This window comes from Ochlerotatus camptorhynchus, unplaced genomic scaffold (assembly GCF_037179485.1).
Source record: "Ochlerotatus camptorhynchus isolate MF236.1 unplaced genomic scaffold, CSIRO-AGI_Acam_v1.1 ptg000014l, whole genome shotgun sequence".
Lineage (NCBI taxonomy): Eukaryota > Metazoa > Arthropoda > Insecta > Diptera > Culicidae > Ochlerotatus > Ochlerotatus camptorhynchus.
In genome coordinates, this window is record NW_027040506.1 from 1360014 (window position 1) to 1385456 (window position 25443).

The 25443-nt window shown below is 36.9% G+C and overlaps 1 protein-coding gene across 2 annotated transcripts in view; it reads right to left on the reverse strand.

The window, feature by feature from the left end:
- tim (timeless) overlaps positions 1 to 25443 on the reverse strand; it is a 67218-nt gene that overhangs the window by 20453 nt on the left and 21322 nt on the right. For both annotated transcript variants that reach the window (XM_065222177.1, XM_065222170.1), the window contains exons 2-14: positions 11591 to 12713; positions 11277 to 11533; positions 10790 to 11211; positions 10586 to 10727; positions 10282 to 10500; positions 8669 to 8737; positions 8371 to 8591; positions 8112 to 8310; positions 7608 to 8045; positions 7367 to 7547; positions 7109 to 7309; positions 6903 to 7047; positions 5857 to 5919 (exon numbers count right to left, since the gene is read on the reverse strand). In XM_065222177.1, coding sequence (XP_065078249.1) covers positions 5857 to 5919; positions 6903 to 7047; positions 7109 to 7309; positions 7367 to 7547; positions 7608 to 8045; positions 8112 to 8310; positions 8371 to 8591; positions 8669 to 8737; positions 10282 to 10500; positions 10586 to 10727; positions 10790 to 11211; positions 11277 to 11533; positions 11591 to 12461 — 3428 coding nt within the window. In that variant the 5' untranslated portion in view covers positions 12462 to 12713. The remainder of the gene's footprint in view (positions 1 to 5856; positions 5920 to 6902; positions 7048 to 7108; positions 7310 to 7366; positions 7548 to 7607; positions 8046 to 8111; positions 8311 to 8370; positions 8592 to 8668; positions 8738 to 10281; positions 10501 to 10585; positions 10728 to 10789; positions 11212 to 11276; positions 11534 to 11590; positions 12714 to 25443) is intronic.

The window sequence follows — 25443 nt, forward strand, 5'->3', positions numbered from 1 at the left end:
TCTTAATCTTCTCACTTTGTTTTTTGGCTGAACAACATTAATTAAAAAAAAAAACCACCTAACAAAATATAAGATGCTCCCCTTTCATTTGAAGCTAGTTTAAAAATGTTCTGTCAGGGGTAATTTTTACATAATTTGTTGTGCTAAAATGGCCTTAAAAATATTTTTTGAACGTGATTTACACTTAAAAAACTAAAAATTTTAAAATTGTTTTTGACCGATAGCACATTTTGATGCTAGCCGCATATGAATGTGGTGAGTCTAAGCTTTCTGTTGGTGGGTGTTTCAACGATACTGATTTTTTTATATTTGAAAGACACCGTGATCTACTGCATGAATTATGGTTTTGATCCTCGAGATAATTCTGCATAGGGTAGAAAACTACTTCGGCCTAATCGCCCATTTTGGGCCTAACGGGCAGAAAACTTCAAATAAATCCATGATTTCAGAGTTAACAATTCAATTATGCGTTTGGTACGATACTTTTATTAATAAGCTACCGAACGAAGTCAATGAGAACGTACGATATGAAGGTTTGCACCCATTATTCCCAAAAACAAAAGAAGCGCTAGCGACCGAATCAATTTTTATCTTCATCCGATGCCGAAGGGAATTCATAGGCGTTTCAATGACGTTTCAATGCGTTAGGCCGAGTTTAGAATCCGTAGGCTGAGTTTGGCGTCAAGAAGCAATGTTAGACTTTTGATAATATCTCAACAATTGGATTTTCTTTATCAAATCTTACGGTACGTTCGGAAAGGTAAATAAATTTGAAAGCCATCAGTTTGGTAGTCCACTCTGGAAATTTCAAAAAAATCTTTTTTTTTTTGGTTTAAAAAAAATACTTTGGAATGTCTACTTTGACATAGACTTGACCGCAAGTCCGCAAGTGACATCGTTTCAAAGTTATAGGCCGATTAGTGGACTCGTGTCCAGACGCTCCAAGCGCGCTCAGGTGAGCGCTCGGAGTACCCGCCCGTTACCGGCGAAACGGCGTGTCTTAGTAGTTCCAAATGGTGCCGCGATTATCTCTAAACGATGTTTTCAAAATTGGCGGGCGCTGTATTTTAGAAACGGCTCAGTCGATTTAAATGGCGATTAAATTTTCGAGTTAAGTACCTTTTTTTCTAGTCTTGCACGTAGCCGATTTTCAAAAGAATCAAAAATGAATTTTTGGTGCAAGCTTTTATCTCCAATTTTAGGGTACAAAAACGGACTGTTTTTTTTTTCAAAACGCCGCCAAATTTTTATTTTTCAACCAAATCAAAAACGGCTACGTACAAGACTGGGTCATAGAATAACCACAAAAAAATTCGTTGCTCCAGCTCCAGTTGTGTGACCGTCAGACGTCCCGCCCCGCGACGACTCAGACGGGAGGTCTCCTGGGGAACCTGGTGCAGCGGCTACAGGAGACATCCAATCGCGCCAAAAAAAATCTCAATTAAAGAAGACATTTCAATTGACAAAATCATGCATTCCTTTTTTTGAATTGATCGTTATTTACCCTAAAAAAAATTCGTGTAAATTACCTATTTTTCATGCCGCCAGAGTGGACCACCCCCTTATGAAAGACTAAGTGTGGGTTGTGCTTAATAGGCCGGAAATGGGGTAGTTAACCCTACTTTCTTTCGAAAGGCTTCCAAGGGATCGTCTGGAAGCACGCAAACAGCTAAAAAATAAGTTGTGCTGTGCGTAGAGTTGAAATACCGGTAGTAGGTATCAGTTCTATCGATACCAAAACACCGGCAGGCGCATTTGAAAATAGCGGTATTGTCGGTACTGGTCAGTTGAAAAATGCTAAAGCTAAATAATTTCAATTTTAGGTGCTAAATATATGTTTAAAGTATTTGACGTTGATCATGAGTTGATTTGGTGAGCGCGTTCCAGTTGAGGGTTGTTCTTATGATTTTTTTTTTCGATTGCTGCTGATTCGCGTTTACTACGGTTGGTGTGTTGCTCGGTTTACGGTATGGTGCGAGCTTCAAGAATTTGTATGTATTTAAGCATGATTCATTTTGGGGTTAGTTGAGGTTAGAATCTCTCGGTGATTGTGTATGCAGGTGCTTTTATTTTCGTAATAACGCGAAGTGATTTTTCGTATGGTAGATTCACGTTGTGACATGTTCACGGAGAAGGAAAAGAAAGAAGAGCGTTATTAGTGATTGCGGTGGTTCAAGGAAAAATAAATAAAGCATTTCCGAAAACAAGACGCAGCAAAGGCACTAGACCATTCGGATGAGATCTTTTCATTTTATCTATTTATATTCCATTTTTTACTGATTTATCAAATGCTCTATGTTAACAAATAGAGTTTCCTTATCACAACTTTTTCCTTCCTGTGACATCTATGAAGGTAGTATGGGTTCCCTGCACCCTCTTAAGTTGTAGATGTTGGATTAACTTCCTCTCCCTTCCCTTTCGATTGTAAAGATGTGGCCAGGTATATAACAACAATCAATACGAAACTAACGATTTTAAATTGGCTCCCTACTTGACTAGCCTATTGGTCCCAAGCAAACGATTAACGTACCCCATTCTAGTCGAAATTCTAGTACTACGCAATGTTTGTTTGATTCACTATGAAAGTTTGACAGATAAAATGAGGGGTTAGTTAATTTTCCTATGTTTCGAGGGGTGAATCGATTAGCTTGGGACCGAATAGAGTACCACAGCTGAGCCAAAAAGTTGAGCACGTTATTTCGGGACCTTCTAGTCTTAGAGTTACAACACACGATATTGTCTGCAAAATGTATTAGTTGACCATTATATAGCCAACCACGATGTGTACAACCACATATGCTATGCTGTGCTATGCTAAATATATGTTTATGGCCAAAGAGAGCACATAATATGCACAAGAGAGCAAGAAGGATTAGTAATGTCCATTTAAAACCACTGCGTTAATTGCTTATCTTTGAAAGATACGCGTATTTGGTCTACAATGTTCAGACTTATTCAGTATGTTGTACTAATACTCAACTGAATAGTCGAGTATTAGGACAAGACACCGAAGAAGTCTGCACTTTGTAGACGAAGCACGCATATATGTCAATGATAAGCAATTAAGGTAGTGGAGTTAAATGGAAATTACTAATATTTCTCCCTCTTTTAAAACATGTTACTGAAAGTTGTGAAATTTTAAAGTTGGACATTTAAAAATTACCAAAAATCATAGAACATCAAATCAAATGGTATTTTTTTTTTAACTTTTTATTTGCATAGATAAATGTTTGTTTGCATGTAATTTGTTGTAAAATTTTGCACAGAAACTAGAGTTTACAAAACTAGATTTTTTACTTTTAAATTGTTTTCTGTGAAAAATTTCACCAATTAACAAATTACAATCAAACAGATCCAAAGTTGTTAATGTATGACTTTTGTTTATTTTTAAGCATCCATCTCAAAAATTTTACAGTAGTTAGCATTTTTATAAGCTTATTAAGAAATATATTTAAAAAAAATATTGAAGAGGGTAATTTTTCTATTTGTAAAATTTTGCACAGAAAACTCGTTTTAAAGCTTTTTATATCGTTTTCTGTGCAAGATTGTCCAAACAAATGAATGAACATAAAATTAAAAATTTTACCAAAACTTGTTGTTCTATGACTTTTGATAATTTTTAAGTCTCCAACTTGAAAACTTTACAGAAGTTTGCATTTTAGAAAGTTATTAAAATTATCTAAAAAAATACTGGTTGTAATGTCTTGTTATTTAAGTTTTAAACACTGCATTTGATTTTTTTACCGTAATATATGTTTTTTTTTACCGTAATGTACATGTGCTACACGATCTTAATTTTCTACTGGTATTATCAGGCATGGAAAATCATTTGCATTCATTTCGTGCATTCATTTACATTCATTTGCCTCTAACTTTTTTCTTCAGCAGCATTCCGCAAAATTATTTATAGAGCTTTTGTAGGTGTTGTTATTAGCTACAAGTTTTGCTCATAACTCAAATCCGTATCTCTTATGCATGACGAAGCAGAGCGAACAGAAGCCACTACTCTTTTTCAGTTAATGTATTTTACATTCACTGAAAAACAGTAAGAAGTTCTGCCCACTCTAGTTCGTGATGCATAAGAGATACGGATTTGAGTTTTGAGCAAAACTTGTAGCTAATAACAAAACCTACAAAAGCGCCATAAAACATTTGAAAATTTTTTTGCTGTTGAAAAAAAAAAGTTAGAGGCAAATGAATGTAAATGAATGCACGAAATGAATGCAAATGATTTTCCATGCCTGGGTATTATCCAATTTATTTATGTACCCGGCTCTTATTGCTGATGTTATTCCTCCAGCATATGTGCTCTCACCTCTCCTCCCATCATTCTCTGGGGGAGCGGAATATCCGCACAAAAGCAAATAACCGAAAAGCGAAATGCAGAGCTTATCAGCTCAGCTCCGGATCCTGGGAGCTGTTTAGGATGACAACACTCGGACCCGTCCAGCTCTTCGGATATTTTTTTCTCTCTCCATTCTTCACGATTCAGCTTCGGATCCGTATCTGAGCTGATGATCTGGAGCTGATGCCGAGAATAGTGAGAGAAATTCTGCTGGAAAATTAACATCAGAAATAAAATTTGAATTTAGACTGGATTGAACAGGCGTAACATCGTGTGCCACGTTGACAATCATATCATCGCGTGTGACATAGGTGTAGCTCTCTCGCATACATTTTTTGTTTTACTGCTATGTTGTTGGCACATTTTGGTTTACGCGATGGTTGATCAGTTGTTGCGTTAGTAGCGTTTTCCATTGAAAAGTGAAGCCATGTTGTAAAGTACGGATTTATTGGTTTAGACTACTTTTACGATTTTATGCAATTTTAAGCACTAAAACCACTAGTTAATTTTCCGATTATGAATTTGTGTCATAATTTCTATTATTTCAATATGAGCTGAAGAGCTGTTCAAAAGAATCGACTCACTTTAGTGAGCTGGATGGGTTCTATCCACTCAGCCAGATGAGCTGTTTTGCCCACCTCTATTTCTGATGTTGTATGCAGGTGAGTGAGCATTAAATACAAAATTGAACGATTTTTTTATGCTCTTGAAGTCCATGAATTAACCTTGAAGAATGCCTTCAAACTTTGATAAAACTTCTATGTTGCTTGGGAATGTCTATAAATATTTAAACCGATTTTCTTATTTAAAGAAATAGCTAATCCATCTTTCCTACCTGCTTTTGTACAACGATGGAAATCCCATGGCGTTTCAATGCTTCAGGATGGATTTTTACTTTAAATATCGTGATTTTTTGCCGTAGGCTAGTTCATCACGTCGAGCACGTAATTGAAAGTCATAAGACGCATTTGGAATCAAGAAGCGGTGATGTTTCTTAAATAAAACAAGAACAATTTATGACTTTTTATTGAATAAAATAATGCACATGGCAAGGTAAGTGATCTAGAGCTAATCATAGGTAGAAACATTTATTTTTCTGTTCATAAAATCGAGGTGAAGCATGGGTTGCGCTCGGTACGGTGAAAATTATATCAAAACCCAACATTTCATTGTCAAATCTGACAGAGATCACCTCACTAAAGCAATGGTCGATAAACCAATTTTACAAAACCGATATTTTCGGAAAATCTTAAACTGTTCTATAAGTTCTGCTTTTTCTATACGCAAATTTCTAAATATTTTCTTTGTATTAATAGCGATTTTATAAAGAAATAATACACCGAATACAGTGCATAATTATTTAATTTTAAAGCTTAAAGTTAATTTCCCCATACATTTTTAGCTCGATTTTCCACCCATATACGTTCGAAGGCGGTTGGCCCTCTTGTGAAGCAAGAGGATGCACCCAATCTGCAAAACCAAATTCCATTTTTCATCAATACACTACTCACCTTTCTACACTCTTGTTCCTCATCACAACGTTTAACCAGTCGGAGCTAACATCCGGAGCAAATCTATTGAAAAGTAAAAACAAAATAGTTCATTAGCTAACAGTTCAATTGTGACACATTTTGTAGCGAAACTCATTAACCAAAGTAGAAAAATGCTCTAAAGCGCAAAATAAAAAATATAATAAATGCACTCGATTCGATGGAATTGAATTGTTGCTTGTTGCAATCTAAATGGCAATGACAAAAGCGAGTTACGTACCGCTAAATTGGGCATACATCTGAATGGACAATTTTTTGAAACACTTTGAATAGATAGATTTTTGTAATAAAGGCGTTTGTTTGAACAACTTAAAAAATACTTATTTATTGGTGTAGTTTTGGACTTTATTGGCAGCGCCAATACAATTAGAGTATTTTTAGCAAAAACATGCGATTTAAAAAAATCATTGTGGACGGATTTTAGTCAAATTAGCCGCAGATGGATGAACTTTATAATGACTAAAAATTAGCAAGATTTCTAAAAGCTTGGTGCAGTGTATTTCAACAAAATGCAGTTTTTTTTTAGAAAAGGCGTGTTTCTAAAATGGTTCTCAATGTTTACACAGTAATCCAAATAAGCCCAACACTATTCTGATAACTGATCAATGTTTGATGAACCAGTAGCCATACATTTAGATTTCATCTTTTTAAATTGTGATCGTAGGACAGCTGAACGCTCAATTTGAAGATTTACTGTACCTGGATTTGGCTGAACTGTCAATACCGGTAAAGCCATTTGGGATCAAATCTACCGCCAAACTCAACATCCAATGCATCAATGGCCACACACCGTTTGACGATAGATTTTGTGCATTTTAAAGATTTCTATGGCTTTCAATACCAAGGAATTGTTACTTTAATGAATCTTATTTGTTTTTCAACAAACGTATTGTACAACTCAAACCGTAATCAAATCAAGCGCCACGAAAAGCACAAAAAATACAAACACCAACCGAATAAAATGAAAGTGTGATAAACCAATGTAGAGTAATAAAATAAAAATTAACCTGCCAACAGAATTTGACTTATTCGACCTGGATAGGGTGTTGATGCTATCAAGGCTGATTTCCGACATTGGATACACATCGGTATTTGCTAGTTTCTCCAGAGACAGCGCAGCCTTGAGATACTTCAGGTCGAACTTGATGATCGCTGAAAGAGAATATCATCCATTATATTGATAAAAAGAGGCTATATTTTTCAGTCATTTTACATTCTTCCAACGGTCCCAACTTGAGGGCAATGTTGTACAGGATATCAGCAGTCCAGAACTCGGGGATTCGCACAAACATTTTTTTGGCATCGGCCGCCAGATGGAACCCAAGCTTGTGCAGTAGTAACACAAATGGCTGATATGAAAGAACGGTTAGATGCTCTTGATTCCACGGGACCACTGGGATTGATTTCTTTTTCACTGCAAAATCAATAAATATCTTAGAACAAGCCGGCTCGAAAAATATGAAGAGCTTACAAATGCAGTGATAGGAAACTGGTTCCATCTTGACTACGTTGTCCTGTTCGTTCACATCGATTGAATCTTCCAAAGTGCCTCCGAGAAGATTCAGCTTTACGTAGCAACAGTCCAGTAAGCTTTTCTGCAACCAGACTATCATATTGCCCTTGTTTTCTTTCAATAAACGGTCTCGTAAAACCTGTTAAGTCAGAGTTGGATATTCAGTTATGTGTTTCTTGATTGATATAGACTAACGTACCTGAATATCGTCGACAGCCATCGAAGAAGTCCTATTCTCACTATCCCGTTTACCGGAATTTCCCGATGCAACGGACAGCGCTGGCGTCTGTAAGTTTCGTTCGTAGTCTGGGTTCTCCACCTTCATCAAATCGTCGTATTGCGTTAGTGTAATGATATCCTGTTCCCACAGTTGCTCGATAATCGAAACACGTGTCTTCTGTAGGTTTCCATTCTCCTGAAATAGCTTCCATATATCTGCCACCAAGCATTTACTCTGCTTGCACTGCACGTAGTACCATTGAAGCGAGTTCTGCTCTTCCTGGGTCCATGGGCTTAGCAGATTTGCTGACATCAGCTGAGTGCTGATCTCTGGTATGGTGTTCGTCAATGCCAGCGGACTGGGTTGGGGTGTGTTGATGAATTTGTGAATTACGTACTCGATAAGATCCGACCAATCCTGAATTTGGATAGTTACCATTAGTCCATTATAATATTTAGGTAAATCTAATTTGAAGCTACTTACATCGCATATTTCATATTCCGTTTCCCAAATTTGCGAATAAGTCTTAAGTATGCTTGGTTGAAACAGTACATTGATCTGTCCCAAATCGCCACCCACGTGGTGCATCATGGTGAAGATGCAATCATTAACGAAAGCTCCGTTATCGCGGAAATCTTCCAACAGTAGCCCATATTGATGCATAATTTCGACCGTTGCAAACCTGTAATCAATCGGTTTTCAACTGTTTGCCCTTCAGTATAATGTTTAACGTTTCACTTACTGCTTAATATGAGTCAACATGCCCCCGGCGCTGCCGTTTTCGGTATCCCCCGCATTATCCAACAGCAGCAGAAGGATGTGGTTTGTCACTATCAAGTCCTGCAGGTACTGTCGGCTCTGTACGCTCGGATTGTAGCATCGCAGCAGGAGCACGAATAAACACTTCAAATCCTCTGTACGGCTTATCTGAATCTGCAGTAGAGCAAGCTTCTCGCTATCCTCCTACAAAATCGATGCACAAGAAAAAAAATTCAACTATTTGCCTTTAGAAACCAACCGCTCAAGCCCGGTTTACTTACCTTTGTAAGGTGGGTGCTTTTTTTGTAAGTATCAAGTGCTTGCAGAAACTCTCGGATGGCTGTTACGACCTGTGAATGATACGACGAATGGAGAAAAGAATTCAGCACAAGAATAACGAGAGGCACTTCTAATGGGTAATAATCTTTGTATGCAAGAGATGAAACGCTCCCATTAATGATGTTTTGAAAAATATGTTCGCTATTCGAGTAGAAACGCTTAAACTTCGCTAGAAGGGCTTAGACAACTTTTCCATGACTGAGCGGGAAAACTAATTTGCCATATTGCAGGAATCAGATGCATCGAAGAAGGAAAACTGTGCCAACCCTTCAACATGATAATTTACAAAAAACCGAAATTCAGAATAATCCATCAGAAGATGGAGGTAAATTTCACATTTGCATGTGAATCCTAATCCTAATCGATATATTATAACTAAAAGTTACATTTTACATCAACATAAAATTTTCTTCAAGGATCAAACCGTCAAACTACCATTAAAAACAAGTTCTTGTGAATTTTTAAATTGCTCATTCGTCCTGGCGCCAATATAACATCACAATCGATACTGTACAAATCATTCCATTTAAGTTTTCTAAATTGGAAAACCAAAATTGAATGTTCGAAGGTTTGATTGTATCATCAATCAACGTTAATGAAATATCATCAGCTGCAGTTGGTGTTCGACAGGCCCATCTGTGGCAAGTTAATTAAACAAGTTTCGTTTCTCATGGGTTGCGAAATCCCACAAACAACTTCTGTCACGGGAAATTAAATCTGCCATCAAGATACATCTGAAAGATGTGACATCTACTCTTGTTTGAGCGAAAGCTAATTGCAATCATCTGTTGCCATCTGTAAGCACTGTACACCAAAGGCACCTACACTTGTTGAACTTTCGTTAATTTGTTTAGGGCCCCCATTGGTCAGCAGCTTGTTTTTTTAGCTAGTTGAGCGTAGCGCTGGACAATAGAAAAAATAGTAGGGGAAATAGCTCTAATGTTGGCATATGGATCTAAGATTGGGTCCATCGTTAAAAATCTGTTATTTATAAATTTTATCTAGATGAACGCATCATTGGGACGGTACTAATGGATATTTTTGGTCGCTATTGAAAATTCATTCGATTGCTGAATTTATGTATGGGCCCAAATTAGGGGCATTTAGGCCGACATTACATCCATTTTCCCTATCCTAAGTATGCTTGGTTGCTTTTAAAAGCTTTTAAGGAAAAAGAATTAGAAATAGAAATAGAAGTTTAAGAGTATTTAACTTTTTAGTAGCCCATCGTTGTGTCCTTCTTACTACAAAAGAAAAACTACTGGTCACAGAGTAACTAAGTAACCACTGACATGGTTTGATATATAAAAAGACCAACATGGTTTAGATAATCTCGCTGGCATGGAAACATTAGAGACAATAGGAGCACATAACATTTCCAGAATCTCAAGTTATGGAGAAAATCAGATTCCAAACTTTGTTTCTAAAGTACTTTTGAACTAGCTGGAAGTCTACGAATACCAAAAACACCTAATTCCCCCCCCCCCCCCCTCAATATCGGGACCGGATCGGCGTAACTGCTCTGTTATACACAAACCACACAACAACCACTCACCAAATGAATCCTTCTCAGGCACGGCATCAGATCGGTGTGGGGCTCCCGACTCAGCTGTTCCAGCTGTTCGCACAGCATCACGCCTTCGTAGGTCAAATAGCTGACGATTTCGAACGACAGCACACCGTTAACATGCTCCATGTCCAGCTCCAGTTGGGCGGCAAATTTCAAAAAGTACGTCACAAGCCAGAAGAAATGAGACGTATCGATTTGTACTTGCTGCGTTCGGGGGAGGAAATTGGAAATTGTATTATGGATTGAAGATTCAGATTGAAAATGTTTGAACAGCGTCCCATCTACTCACCAGATCGGACAGCAGTTGTGTGTGCAGCTCCTGTACGAGGCAGCCGTACCCTTTGAGCAAGAAGTCCACTGTAAATTCCTTCAAAATATGAGAGATATCATCATCGCTCGGGGCATGATGCATCAGGCCCTTCATGTTGATACTATTTAGAGACATGATAAATTGTTCTACACAAATAAAGACATTCAGGTGATTTGTACGTACATGTTACTCTTGCTTCGCTTGACCAACTTTTTTCGGCGAAGCTCCTTCTTGTTCTGTATGCCAACAGGATGCCGCTGCTTGTTGGCTGCGTTGAAACGCTGCTTCTGATTTGGAGGTGGCTTCTGATGAATGGGTTTCGGATTGGGGCCATCGTCTTCATTACTGGACGTTGATATGGATTCCTTCTCCACTTGGGTCCCGTAGCCACAATCCGAGTTTTCAGACAGTGATACTTGACTTTGGTTTTTTGTGCCATGAGCAGGTGGAGACTTTGCGTCGGAATTTGAAGAAGGGGAATCTGGAGGACTAAGGGGAGATTTGGCAACGACTGTGGTTGTAGGTTTTGCTGTCGTCGCAGAATCCAGAGTTTTGCTCTGCAGATTGGGGCATGCTAACGGGGAAGGGTTCTTCTCCGATTGTATCTGTAATGATGATTGGAAAGTAGGTATGCCATATGTTATATGGATATGGATATGCTAGAACTTACGGAACATTTTTTGACTTCATTAGACTCGTTGATCGATGATGGCGGCTTTGCTGCGTCTTGAGTAGAAGTGGAGTTAGTCCATGGCTGTTTCGCAGAACAACTGTTTTCGTGTCCGGCTTTCATCGACTGGTGGTACATTTGATGGGATTTGATTGCCCTGGCTAGGATAGTCTGAGTTGGGAACTCGGTACCTTTTCTGGTAACCTGGTCGGTTTCCTCTGGGGTATTGCTGATCGACGATGGCATTTTGCCACTTCCTGTCAATGAATCTCTATCAGTGTCATCGTAAAATAAAAACATTTCTCGATAATTACCATTGTCAGAAGAGTCCGAAGTGGGATCCGAAGTAAGCATGGGGCTCGAATCTCCACTACATTGCTGTGGTGGAGATGTATTACTTTCGTTATCATCCGAACTCTCCGTCATGGTTGATTCAAACCAGATATTCAAGAGCTTTTGCAGTGTACTGATGTGCTGGTCTTTGTACATCAGTGCAACCAACTGAGCCATTGTAACGGCCCAGTATGCTCGCTGGGGACATGACATGAGATAAATTAGCAGTTTGTCGACGCTTTGCGTAAACAGGTTCCATATTATCTGATTTTGAAACGATGTGTTATGGCTAGAGCTTGGGTATGGATGTGGACCTGGTCCACCAGCTGCGTTCCCTTCAGGAACGTGTAAGATGTTTCTTAACAAAAGCAAACAATTATTGATGCTGTCGCAATTCTGTATCGAGAGCTTAGAGTCCTTTTCCAGTATACTTTTCATATGATCAATCACAGCCTTTGTGTTGTTCCATTCCACAAACGCTTCCTTACTGGTAATCAACAGCTTGTTCAACTCAAAGACCGTGTGCCGTCCGATTTCCGATCTTGAGATCGACTCTACTGGCAGCAAACATTCGACCGGCACTGTCAGGTTAACCAACAACCGAATCGTTGTATCGATAATCTTTGAATCCTTGGCATTGACCAACAGGGGGACTATGTCGTTCTTGACATTCTGACCAAACCCGATCGCTCGACGAAACGTTCTCAGAGCTGTATCCTCAACGGCCAGCTTGCAGATTATTTCCTCTAGAGTCCTCAAACAATCGTCGTTGACCAGGTAGACATCATCCACGTAGGAACCTAGCGAACCGAACGTGCTGTTGATCTGCGGATTGGCTAGCAGCCATTCCATGCTGCTTCCGTCACGTGGGAGCACACCGGCTAACACGCTTCCCTTATGGACTGCTGCTGCTTCTGCTACAACTGCAGCAAAAGATACTCACTAAACAAAAAAAAAACGTAACAAACTCCTGCTTAGAGGGTTGTCTACTTATTAACCCTCGTTGTCGTTGAATACGTCAGGGAATGGTATTGATTTATTTGCTGATTCACTGTGAGTAAATGTGTACAGGAATGTGCGAACGAATCCATCGAAGTGTTTAGTCTGAAAAATGTCAAAGGAAAAAGAAATTTCTTAGAAAGCGATGCAGAATGGAAATTGTGGTAGACGGTGATAACAGAAACCTATTCAATTTGCAGTTAGGACAGACATATAAGTATACTTGATGTTCGACGCTGAGACGCAAATAAAATATTAACTTTCATTACCAAGAAAACTTTTTCCGCTACCTCTACGCTTTCTGTCACTCCTTTGATTGCCGTGCAACAGTAGACTCTTGGGGCTAATTATTTTATCTAATAAACAGCTGCTGGGCAACTCGCCTTCCATGTTTCATGTTATTTATAAATTTTTTTTTGCTGTTTCGATAAACGGTTCAGAAAGCTTGAAGATACTGGCAAAAGAAAACATATTTAGAGACTAAATTCGGGGAAACCGATGGTGGAAAGTTACCTTTCCGAAAATAAAGGTGCCACCGTTGTAAAGCTATGGAGAGGAAAAAGTCCATCATTGGCTCCAAGTCAGTCGGGTGCTCAGATGATACATAACGAGCATATTATAAAGTCTTCCCAAAATTAATTCTGTCAAGCTACATCGTACTGCGCTTCGTTAAGCTGTCAGCATGTGTTAAATAGCTACAACATGCTCTGAAGGTAGAGGATACAGTGGTTTAGCTTCCGAATAGGAAGGGCCAAGAAGTCCTTATTTAACTTATTCTGAAAGTTATGAATTGGGTTGCTGGTAAAATACTCACAAGAGCAAAAAGTGTGATTATTTTCCATTAAATTCTACTTAGTGGTTTGCATCGATGACAGATGCATATTTCAACTACAATGTGCAGTCTTCATCAGTATTTTTTTTTTTGATCAATGGTAACTGATTTTTTATTTTAAATTTATAAATTGATGATAATATGTGATGAATTTAAATATAAATCCATAATTAGCGAAAGCTCAAGGTATGAATTGTAATTTTAAGAAACTGATTTTTTGGGGATCACATTAATCTGAGCTAAGGGAGGCCCTTATAAGCAGTTGGTAAAGGTGCAGCTACAAAGCAAGATAATACTGAAGATGACTGGGTTCCCTGTCCGGTCTAGGAATTTTTCGGTATGGAAATTTTCTCGATTTTCCTGGGCATAGAGTATGATTGTACTTATACTATTGCAAAAATGGTACAGGCATCGAAAGCTCTCAATTAATAACTATGGAAGTGCATCAAGAACACTAAGTTGAGAGCACGCAATAAGCTAATATGCGATAAGCAATAGGCTTGAATTGTGGAGGAGAAGAAGAAGATTAAGTACCATATTAAAAACCAGTATATAAGGTGAACTATTATAAATAAAAAATGTATTTCTTCAGCAAAGTTGCTTAGAATAAACTGTTCTACAACTTTGTTTAACATTGTGTGGGTTTCTCTTACAAAAACGTTGAAACGTTGTACCCACTAACCTTAGGGACCACTCTAATTTCGATTAGCGTGAGTAAGAGCTTTCAACTAATGATTGGCTTATGCAGTATCAAACTCAATGGTTTAGCAGAAAATGTACTTTTTTCCTTATCTAGGGTTTGCTCCTTCCCGAGAATCGATGATGATGCTTGTTGAAGTATCCAATTTTAGCAATGGGTATACCTTTACTATGATATCTTCGCAGTAAAGACAAGATTGATAGAAGCCATAATCGGTCGCTATCTTGGCTGTTTATCCAAGGATAATCTACCATATCAGCGGCTATTTTTGGATTCTATCAAGAATCATCCATGTCCTTAACTGTTTGTCACCCTTGAAAATATGGGGAGGATTTTTAAATACTATTATTTAGTAATTTTAAATGATTTCATTTCAATGAAAAACGACATTCAAATAAGATCGTCACAAAATTAGCTGGTACAACAAGTAATTTGTCTCTAAATTCTTGCACCCTACTAAAAAACATGTGGTAGGAAACTGTAGATCTCTCCCCTATACCCTATACCAAACTCTACGATCCATTTAAATATTCGAAATGTTGTATGTCTAAAAGTCTACGAGAGGAAAAGGGCTCTGGAATTGCCACAAATGAGTCTACCAGGGTAGCCAGTGAACTGGGAAATCGAAAAAAAAAACCTGGAGAGAGCCGTGAATTCGAAACCACTGTGGAAAAAATCACTTTTAGAAAAACAAATCGAAACCACTTTTAGAAAAACAAATAAGATTTTCAGAAAAAATTCACATAGAAGACCTAATAAATTAATTCTACCAATTTTGAAAAGACATAAGAATTAATTACAGAGATGACACCAAAGTATATCAGAATAAATGCCGAAGGGAGTTTCGTGAAGAACTCTACGAGAGAAATGTCTACCAGTCCCACTCAATTTTTAAGGTTCAGAGTAAAATCGGTGTCTGATGTCTCATGACGATTGTGAAGAAGAATCCAGGATTTGTGACCAATAATAAGCGAATAGGATTTTGAGGGTATTGTTCCAAAAGAATTTTGCGAGCAGTTTTAAGGGAATTGCGGGGATATTTCCAAGCGCAACTCAAAAAGAGTTTTTTGAGAATTTTAAAGAGAATTCTAAGTGAATTTAAGACTGAGGTGAATTGTTTGAGAGTTCTAAGGAAAATTCAAGCGAATTAAAAAAAATTAAAAGTTTCAGTGAATTCTTAGAGAGAAATAATATTAAAATTGATAAAGAATCTTAGGACGAATTTTGAAGAGAATTTCTGTATTGGTATGATAAAACCACAGACAAACAGACATAACACATTGAATATTCTCATCTCTCGCTAAAACATTACCGCCATTGTTGAGTACACTGTGGTGGGTAGTACGCTGAACAGATGGCGGTAGCAACAATCAATACGAAACTAACGATTATAAACTGGCTCACTACTTGACTAGCCTATTGGTCCCAAGCAAATCAATTAACGTATCCCATTCTAGTCAAAATTCTAGTACTACGCAATGTTTGTTTTGATTCGCTATGAAAGTTTGACAGATAAAATGAGGGGTTATTGGTTTTTCCTATGTTTCGAGGGGTGATTCGACAAGCTTGGGACCGAAGATAGTACCAGAGCTGAGCCAAAAAGTTGAGCACTTTTCTTCGGGACCTACTAGTCTTAGAGTAAACGTCAAACGCAAGGGAATTTACTATGCGCTCCACAGGTGGCAGTACTGCCAACTGAGATACTTTCAAATTGACCGTTAAATGCTTGTTCGATGAACAACTTATGAGTGTTATGTCTGTTTGTCTGTGATGAAACGTTCAAGGGATTCCTAGAGATATTCCTAAATTAATTTTATAAGAATGCTGAAAAAAGGTTGGGAAAATGACGACTTCGGGAAAACCTGAACCTATTATCGTCAGGGGGGTAAACAACGTCCTTGAGAGCTCAATTTTGGCATGTGGATACATTATGTTTCAGAGCATCTATTGGTCAAATGTGAGTGCTCTAGAACTTTGTTTACCCCCTGATGATAATAGGTTAAGGTATTGCCGAAGCCGAAATTTCATCTATGTGAAGGGAACTGAATCTAAAGATTCTTAAATTAGATTTCTTTATTGAAAATACTTTCAGACGTGGGATGGTTCATCATTGAATACTGAATTTAAAGGGAATGTTTAAGAACAATCCTATAAAATCCTGCACATAGTTTTGGGTGAAGGTAGTAAGACATTTTTTTAAAATTATTGATTTAACTGATAAGACTCAATTGAATTAACTTAACAGAGCCTAGGATTCTTGTTCACTATACAAAATATGTATAATAAAACTTTGTCTGTGATAAAACTATATTCATAAGGTACGACTTTATCTTCCGCTATCCAATAAGCCTCGTCTTTCAGAACGGGAGCTACATCCAGTGGTTTGATTATATGACAGTATCGCCAACGGGGGGCAGAGTGCTTCCATTATAACAATGGACGCAAAACGTGGTCATCACTCACACATTCATCACGAAACGGTTGCTTTCCAAAGTCGACGACGCATCGACCGAAAGAACTACTAATGAAGAACAATGAGGAGGACCACACAATGATTGCTGCCGAGTAAACAGACGATCGCGTGACACACATCGAGAGTGGTCTGCTTCTGTCGACAGTAAGAAAAATTTGATGAATGTAAAACCAAATTATAAATGCTATTATCTTCTCAGCTCAATCTTATTCAGTTTTATGATGTATTTTAATACATTAATAATAATCGGGAAAATTTCCAAAATTTCGGGAAAATTCAAGAAATCGCTAATAGTTTTTACTTGTGAACATTATTTCTATTAATAGTACAAGTGTTTCATGGTTAAGAATGGTATTCTCTATTTTAGTACATATTTCGGAAATTCTTCTTTTGTCCCAGTCATTTAAATCAAGGCAATTAAATCAAAAATTGTATAAATCCGGAAATCATTTAAATGTTGCAATCGCCTCTGAAAATATAAATTTAATACAAAACATATTTGATCATATTTTTTAGCAGTAAGATAACACAACTCTTTTAAGGTGTTTTGTATGCCGCAAATATGTCCAGATGTTGGAACAAACTGAACACTGAGGTTGACTAGCAGCGTCTGAACACTGAGGTTGCAACATCTGATGGTGGGAATTTCATCGGAATATGTTTTGGGTATTTTTTAAAGAAATAATTAAAAAAAACCTAAATTTTGAGAACTCAACATTTTTTGTGCGTCAAACCAAGCTCGAGATAAAGATGATTTCTTACTTCCGGATACTAACTGAAGCAGAAATTATAACATTGGGTAACACTATTCCTATTTCTGTAGCGTGCAGCAGCATGAACCTGTTCGCCGGAGTAAAAACGGTTGAAATATCTTATCAAGTTAGAGGCTTAGGTATTACACTCGACTCTAACCATGCGTTTCTTGATCACTATATTAACATTATCTATAAAGCAAGCAACATGCTCGGGATTATCAAAAGATTTAGTTTGCTTCAATGATCCTTACACCACAGACAAACAGACGTAACTCTGTGAAAAAGTTTTTCTTGAAAACATAATATCTCAAAACATAGGACCTCAGTAACGACATCTCTTGGGTTTCTCGCGGAAAAGAAGCTTGCTCGCTAACTCGCAAACAATATTGCATTAAAGTTTCATAGAATGTATAGAAACGTCAAAGTGATCCGATGCCAGCGCTGCGGCGAGTAGGTCGCGGAACTGATAATATTCAAATCAACCGTTAAATAGGGTAAATTATGGCTTCGGCACCCATTGACTATTTTCGGCAACCGAAATTGAAACGTTAATTTCACTGTATTTTCCCATCAAAACTCTTCGCTGAATGTATTAAGCCGATTCCTTACCTTTTCAGCTTCAATCTGATTACATTTTTACGACTGTGCAATCCTGTTATGCCATATTTTTCTTTAAATTAAACATACACACTACAAAATACGGCTGATTTCGAGTTGCCGATAATAGAACAGCTGGTTAACACGCAGTTCAAATGGAAAGGGTGCTGAAGAAAAAGAGACTGCCGACAATAGTCACACTCACCTGAGAAGTTTGGATCGTTGTAAAAACATGTTCAACCCGTTTTGATCAATTCTGTCGATTGGAATTGGTAGAACAGCAAGCAGCAGATAAATGTCAACAAACAAACCTGTCATGTATGTGTGTGACGCTGAGAAATCGCTAATAGAAGTTCGGACGCTGCTTAGATTGACGAGAATACGTAAATTCCCCTACGTGAACGAAGATACACAATGAAGAGTGACGTCTGTTTGTCTGTGCTTACACAATCAAAATACTGTACTGTGAGGCCTCTTCTTGAATACTGCAGCATATTTTGGGCTCCAAATCAAGATACACATGTATTTGATGAACTAGCATTGGCTAAACATCATTTTAATAAAGTTTAAAACAAAGTTACGCATGTAAATCATATTGATTCAGTTCAAAAACAGTTTTTATTGTTTGGTTTACGAAAGTTAGTTTGGACGTGTTAACCGCTTGGTACTTATTTGTTACGATGTATGTTGATTAACGTAGATGGACTCAAAAAGCGAAGATAGTTCATCATTACAACGCTTAGCCAGGCAATAATAAATAAGATATAGATGATAAGCATCTATTGCAACTGAAATGGGCTACGATTAAATAATGGCAGATAAATAAATCAAATTTTTACTTATTGCGAATCTTAAACAAATAATTCCGTCCACCGACTAGCGTAGAGTTCTAAAGCAGCTGTCAAAGTTCTACCGTCAGTATGAAAATGAGCTGAATTCTGAAAAAAAAACATAGTTTGCATTGAGAATCTTGAAATATATTTGCTGGCGATTCTTTACAGCCTTGTTTATTTGACAGCTGCGGTGGACCTTCTCCTTCTTGAAATCACACTGTAAAACGGAAATAAATTTCTGGAAGAGCAACCCTAGTAGCACGCTTGTCACATATCAATTGTAGAAACTTATATACGACTTATTTCAGTCATAAATCTGAGTTGCTGTAACTTATTGTGATGAAAGTTTGCTACTCGGGAATACTTAAGAACTTAATGATTGCCAGCAACATCGAATGGGCCATATACATAGGCGTAACTAGGACGATGGGCTGGGGGAGGGGTTTGGCCTTAGCTAATAAGACATAAACTATCGGTACTACAGGGGGAGGGGATTACTTTATCCTATTACTTTACTCATTTGCTGGTAAAAGTTTTACCAACAATTTATAGATAAAATTGTCATGGCATATATTTTTCCATGTAGGTTTTTCCGGACCCATTAGAACTGTCACGAAATATCAAGGGGCACAAAAATATTTATTTTCATTTGTATCGCTAAAAATTATGTTCTGCGTTCTTAGTCACCTACAAAAGCTATTTGGAAGTAGCCAAAAGCGCGGCTAAAGAAAAACAAAAGTTTAATTTGATTAATTGACGCGTATGGTTTGAAAACTGCTGATGAACAAAACATGAATTAGTTTGTTTGTTTTTCAAACATTTTTTTTTCATATGAACCATATGACCTTGTCAAAACATTTCAGTGGGAACGCTCCTGGTACGAATTATGCTTCATTGAATTATATCGGTTCAAAATTAATCATTTAGATTTCTGCGACAGACTTTAATTCGATACAACGATAAACGTATATTGATAAACTCAATTTAATAAGAAAGGGTTTAAATAAAGATTAAAAACGATCGGATTCCCATGACTAGTGTCTCGGCCTTCTGAGAACCCATGACGGCCTTCTAAGAAGTCACAAAAGAGCATCTGCTGCCAGTTGTAATCAGTATGAAAATACGACGGAAAATTGTCGAAATGATTGAAGAGTTTTTTTAATTTATGTTTTCAATCAATCTATGTACCATCTTCACTGGAAATAGCCAAAGTTCATCGTCATGTAAAGAAAGAGCGGCATTAAATACGTTTATTTCCCGTACCAGGATAGCTTATCCTCGACAGTTGATTGTTGATAGTTGCGATACGTATTTCGTCTTCTAATTGCACACTCCTGTAGTGTATAACTCTGAACTGAGAAGTCTGTACAATGAATACGACATATTCGTAGGTACTTGGGAAAAAATCCGTTCCACAGTTGTACAGAAAATATCCACCGTGAACTGTAGTTCACGGCTCTCGTTCACGAATATGGAAACGGATTTTTTTTTCGAGTATCTGTTTAGAATAAAATTTAAAGTGTTGGGATTAAATGATAACTGCTGCTAATTCTTCTTCTAATCCTTATTCTAGATAAAAAGAAAATCCTCATATTGTATTCATGTAGCAGGTATGTTCAACTTGGTATCGGTAATACTACCCTGACAAACAACTTTTATGGGATGAAATTGCAAAAAAATTCAGCAAATCAAAAAGTTCACTCTGGCACTGTGGATTCGCCTATGTACACAGCCAGGATAAAGTTGTACTTTTCTTTGACTTTCTTTACCCATGTCAGTGTGAATACAGAAAATCCCCGTTCTATGTCGATGGAGTTTTAGCCGGTATTATTTGTTTCCAATTCCCAGCTGCCTGATCTTTGGAAGTAACAATACTGACCACAAGTGGTATCTTTATTCCAAAATCCAGGTATAAAGGAATCCATAAAAAAAATACCAGCTAAAACTCCAGCCGCAAATATTCTTTCTCCGCGCTACATCGATGTCATCTGATTCAAGCAAATATTATGCAAAGACAATCCGTTATTGTTATGCCTGGGTAAGAAATGGAAACAAATGTAGGAATGTCAATTGGGCTGTCAAATTGAGTAGGGGTAAAGGTGCTATCAGTTGTGAAACTTATTTAATCAATATATGTCAACTTCTTGGGAAGAAATCTGTTTTGGTACTATCCAACCAGTCCCGATACCGTAACCGTATCTATTCATCAGTTATGCTTTTCTCAAATACATTGTCTGTCATACAATAAGGAACCCAATTTAAATGGTGATGAGTGTTTTGCTCATACAAAGTTATCGAAAATTTGATGAGACAGCATGTCAACGAAGGAATGTATAATGGTTGATTTATTTGCTGTGTACACGTTATTTACAGATTTCACGGTTCAGTTTCAATTATTTAAATACTTGGGTGAGGTATGGGGAAGCAGTCCTATTGTTGCGATACGTTAGAAGCGTTAGGAGCTGTATTGATTAGTGACGTTTAACGCCGTGTAAAGTTGTTTAGTATTTTTTTTCTGGCTAACCTAAAAAATGAATAAAATTAGATGTCTCAAAATAAGTTTGACAGTGATTTATTATGATTTATTATGATTTTCACTAACACGCTCTCAAATATTGCTCCAATACAAGCGGACGTGAAAATCCAGAACATAAGGCTTCTAACGCCGAAACAATAGAACGGTTTCCCCTACCTGTGCTTTGAAATAGTGGTGTGTATATTAAGCAATTAATTTCAATTTAAGAGCTAAGAGACACTACCCTAACCTGCCATAACAATTTATCATTCACAGAAATAAATAAATTGAGATTTTGGGATTTTTTTCGCACCTAGTAAAAGGGTAGAAGGGGAAACAGTTCTGTTGTTGCGCTTCGAACGTATCGCAAAAATAGGAGTGTTTCCCTTATTCGTATACTTACAATATTAAAAAAATCAAAATTCAGGCAATGTAAGTAAACTCATCTTCAAACATGCATTCTCAAAAGTGCCATGCAAACCGATTCGATTGGAAGATCTTTTATTTAGAACTAATTTAGTCAAAACTGGCTGCATTTAATCGTTTTTGCCAGTTCAACTCTTTGCATTTGTGTACAAATGGTCTCGGATTGCTAAAAAACAAAATTTAATTTATAGCTGATTTCCAACACATCCTGTCAGCCGCTGATAGATTCCAAATCAATTCGTGTGAATAATCAAACGTAACATGATCTGCTGCCACCCAGTGCGAACTGGATTGCGAACGATAATTAGTACTCCTTCTGATTTTCAAAGTGGCTTCAACTGTGAACGGCTAATGAGTTCACTTCCACGATGATGATCTGCTCTTTCATGTTATAGTGCACTACATACACTTTGTCACTCATTTTAACCCAACAAATCACTGCTGTCACAAAAACAATCCAGTTGAACGGTGGTGCAACTTTTAGAGAACCAATTAAATACATCAATCGAAACAAATAATATAACTAGCAAAATGACGATTACTGGAAGGCATTCCAGATAGTCGTTCATCATCAATTATAAGTTAGCTGACTTACTTAATGTTCACAATGCGTGGTAAAACGTGAGCGATTCTAATGAGCCAGTCAGTGTTGTGAAAATATCAAAATATCAAATCTCACCAAGGTGCATAATCTCATTTGAATATCGTAAACCAAAAACTCAACTCGCTCCTTCAAAATTTTAAACGCGCTTGTAGCCTGTTACTAATTTTCAAAGTTCTATTACCGCTAGTAAGTCAATTTTTTTTTATATTTTACTTTAGTTCCTGAGCGAAAAAAGATCTAAGGAGGATTATTTTTAGCATAGGAGTCTACTTTGGTGCAAAATGCGCTGTAATTATTTATGATTTTTTTTTTCCTAGATAACCTTTATCCGAAATATACTTCTATTTACATTATTGCATTTCAGAACCGGTACTTGAAAGGTTGATTACATATTTATCCATCTTTATAAAGCTGCTTGTTCTTATCTTAAAATTAATTGAATAGAAATTAAAAAGTTTTAGAAAAATTTTCCACCGTTTGCACATGAGTATTTCTTTGTTGTTTTTAGCCTTGTGCGCAAAACATTGTGCCGTATGGATAAAAACTAATTACTTTACTTTCCCGTGCATTTCTTATGAGAAAAAAAGGTAAACTTATTTATTTATACTGGTTAATAAAGGTTCTGTGCATTACTGCATTAATCAGTTGAATGGAGAGATTCAATATCCCTACTTCGCTTAAATATTTCTCAGATCTATCCAATTAAGTTATATTTTTTCCATACATAATAGAAACCCTAATTGAAATTCGCCGAGATCTTTTCATAGACCTTTTGAATAAAATTGGTCGAACTGGTGTAATGACCGCGGGCAAAATGGCCATCCTGAAATAACATAGCCACATTCTAGGATGTTTTGGTTATTCGAAAGACATTTTTAGGGCCATTATATCGTTTTTAAGGTCATTTTAACACCGCTTTGGCATTTTCAATCTGTCTTTGCATTTATAGTTTTGTTTTTTTTTTTGTGTTTTAAGGCTGTTTTGCTAGCAAATTTTTGAACTATTTCGGAAGTTTTATTTAAGCCGGCCATCAGTGTTGGGAAAATACCAAAAATTAAATCTCACCAATACTGATCACGCTTGATTTTCGTAGACAAAAACCAACAAGCAAGCAACTGCGCATGGTATTGCAAGCTGTGATATCATAGCTATGAATATTATCAAGCTAACAAAACTCATCAGCTACAATTCTAACCAAACCGGGGTGAGTTTGAGTTTCATGACTTTTGCTTTACATCCGAACGTGACCCAAACCTGCCGTCAGTGCTGGCAACAGTAGCTTCGAGTCTGCCATCGGTGTAGAGTAAAGAGCGAAAGCAAATTATACTTTCTCTTTCTAAGAAAACGATGTGCAACGGAATTTTTGTGTCGAACCAACTCTCAGCTTGATTTTTACATGTTGTGAATAGTCTGGCAATATCAAAGGAGCGTGATATTGAGAACGTATGAGAGCGGAAAACAATCATTTGATTGATGATTTTGCCAACCCTGAAGGCCATCATGGATTTTTTAAAGTTATATTGGTGGGTTAGGGCCATTCCAACAATTCAAAGGTAATTTTAGAGGCTATCGAGCCAGTTTGGCATTTTAATGCTATTTTTACGATATTAGGATGTTTCAGTTGTGTTTTATTATAAGGCTATTTTTAAGATTGAAATGCCATTGTTACGGTTTTTAACCATTTGGCCACTTTAAGGCCATTTTGGCGTTTCTCAAATCGTGTTTGATGTGTATTTTTAGCACTTTAAAAAAAACCACCAAAGTTTATATAGATGGTTCTGAGCTTTTCGGGGTTTTTTAAGACCTCTTGGCGAGTATCAAGTTCTACAACAAAATTTAAGGCCTTGGAATTTTTAAAAAAATGGGACCCGCTGACTTAAGCAAACACTTTGTTATTTATTCGACGGTGCTGGTTGACCTCGAATATGAATTCTTATAGAAGAAAAATATTCGAAAACATGGTAAACTATAAGTCTTAAAAATTACAAGCCACTTAAAAATTATTACTAATTTTTAACCGAACTTTCAACAGCTGAACGTTCGGTAAAACTTTGACCCTCATTTCAAAAGCTGTTTCACTACATTTTAATTTCAAAACACTATCTTTTTTCATTGATTTCCGTGTTGAGCACCAATGCTACCGACGCCAGGGAGGCAGCTCCCACACCTGGACCCTACTAACTAATGAATAGGGGAGCAACAGCTTTACTTCCCTTCCGAAGGAAGGCGTGATCAGTAGACTGATGCAAAATTTGAAATTTTCGCTCCGCAGTGCTCAAATGGTTCCAATTTGGGCCCTGATTAGCCTCCCAAAATTTGAACTCATTTAGTGAGCAACTGACTTGACACAAACCATTTGAAGTTTATATGGAAATTACTATGGGAAAACAAAACTTTTTGTTCATCGTCATCGTCTTCGTCGTTATTCATTGTGAATAAGAATTGAGAGAGAAAATAAAGAAGAGAAGAGAAATGGAACTTAGTGTGATTGCATGTTTTATTCATGGTGACAAAAATTACAAAAATAGTAAACCTCGTTAAATCTACTCATGTAAAACAAAAAATTACAAAATTCTGATTTTGTGTAAAATTTTAATCTTTTAAAATGCAGTGAATATATCTAGTTTCAATTATTCTAGGAAATATTATAGTCACAGTTCGAGCATTCTCGAACACTTTACTAATGCCGAAAGCCCTCAACAATTTCTCAAAATTGTAAAAATTCCAAGTGTAAAGAATCACCAATAAGAAATTTCTTTATGGCTGGAAAATGTAAATAATTCTCGAAGTCCGAAGCTGGCAAATTTCTATAGGCTCAGGAAAACTGAATCATTATTAAGAGCTGACAGAATTAAAAAATATATATTCTATGATCCTAAAATTAAAATCAAGATTGAGTTGAAATGAACATGGTGGCCAGTAAATCCCGATGAGCAATTTTCTCGGTTATTTTCCCGGAATTTTGGAAATTTTCTCGGTTGCTCAATATTCATTTAAATTATCCATAAAACCAAATGCTGAAGACACAGACAAACATGCGTAAATCCTTGTAATAAAATTATCATCAAAACACAGTACCGCCAAACATAGGCCTGCAGTA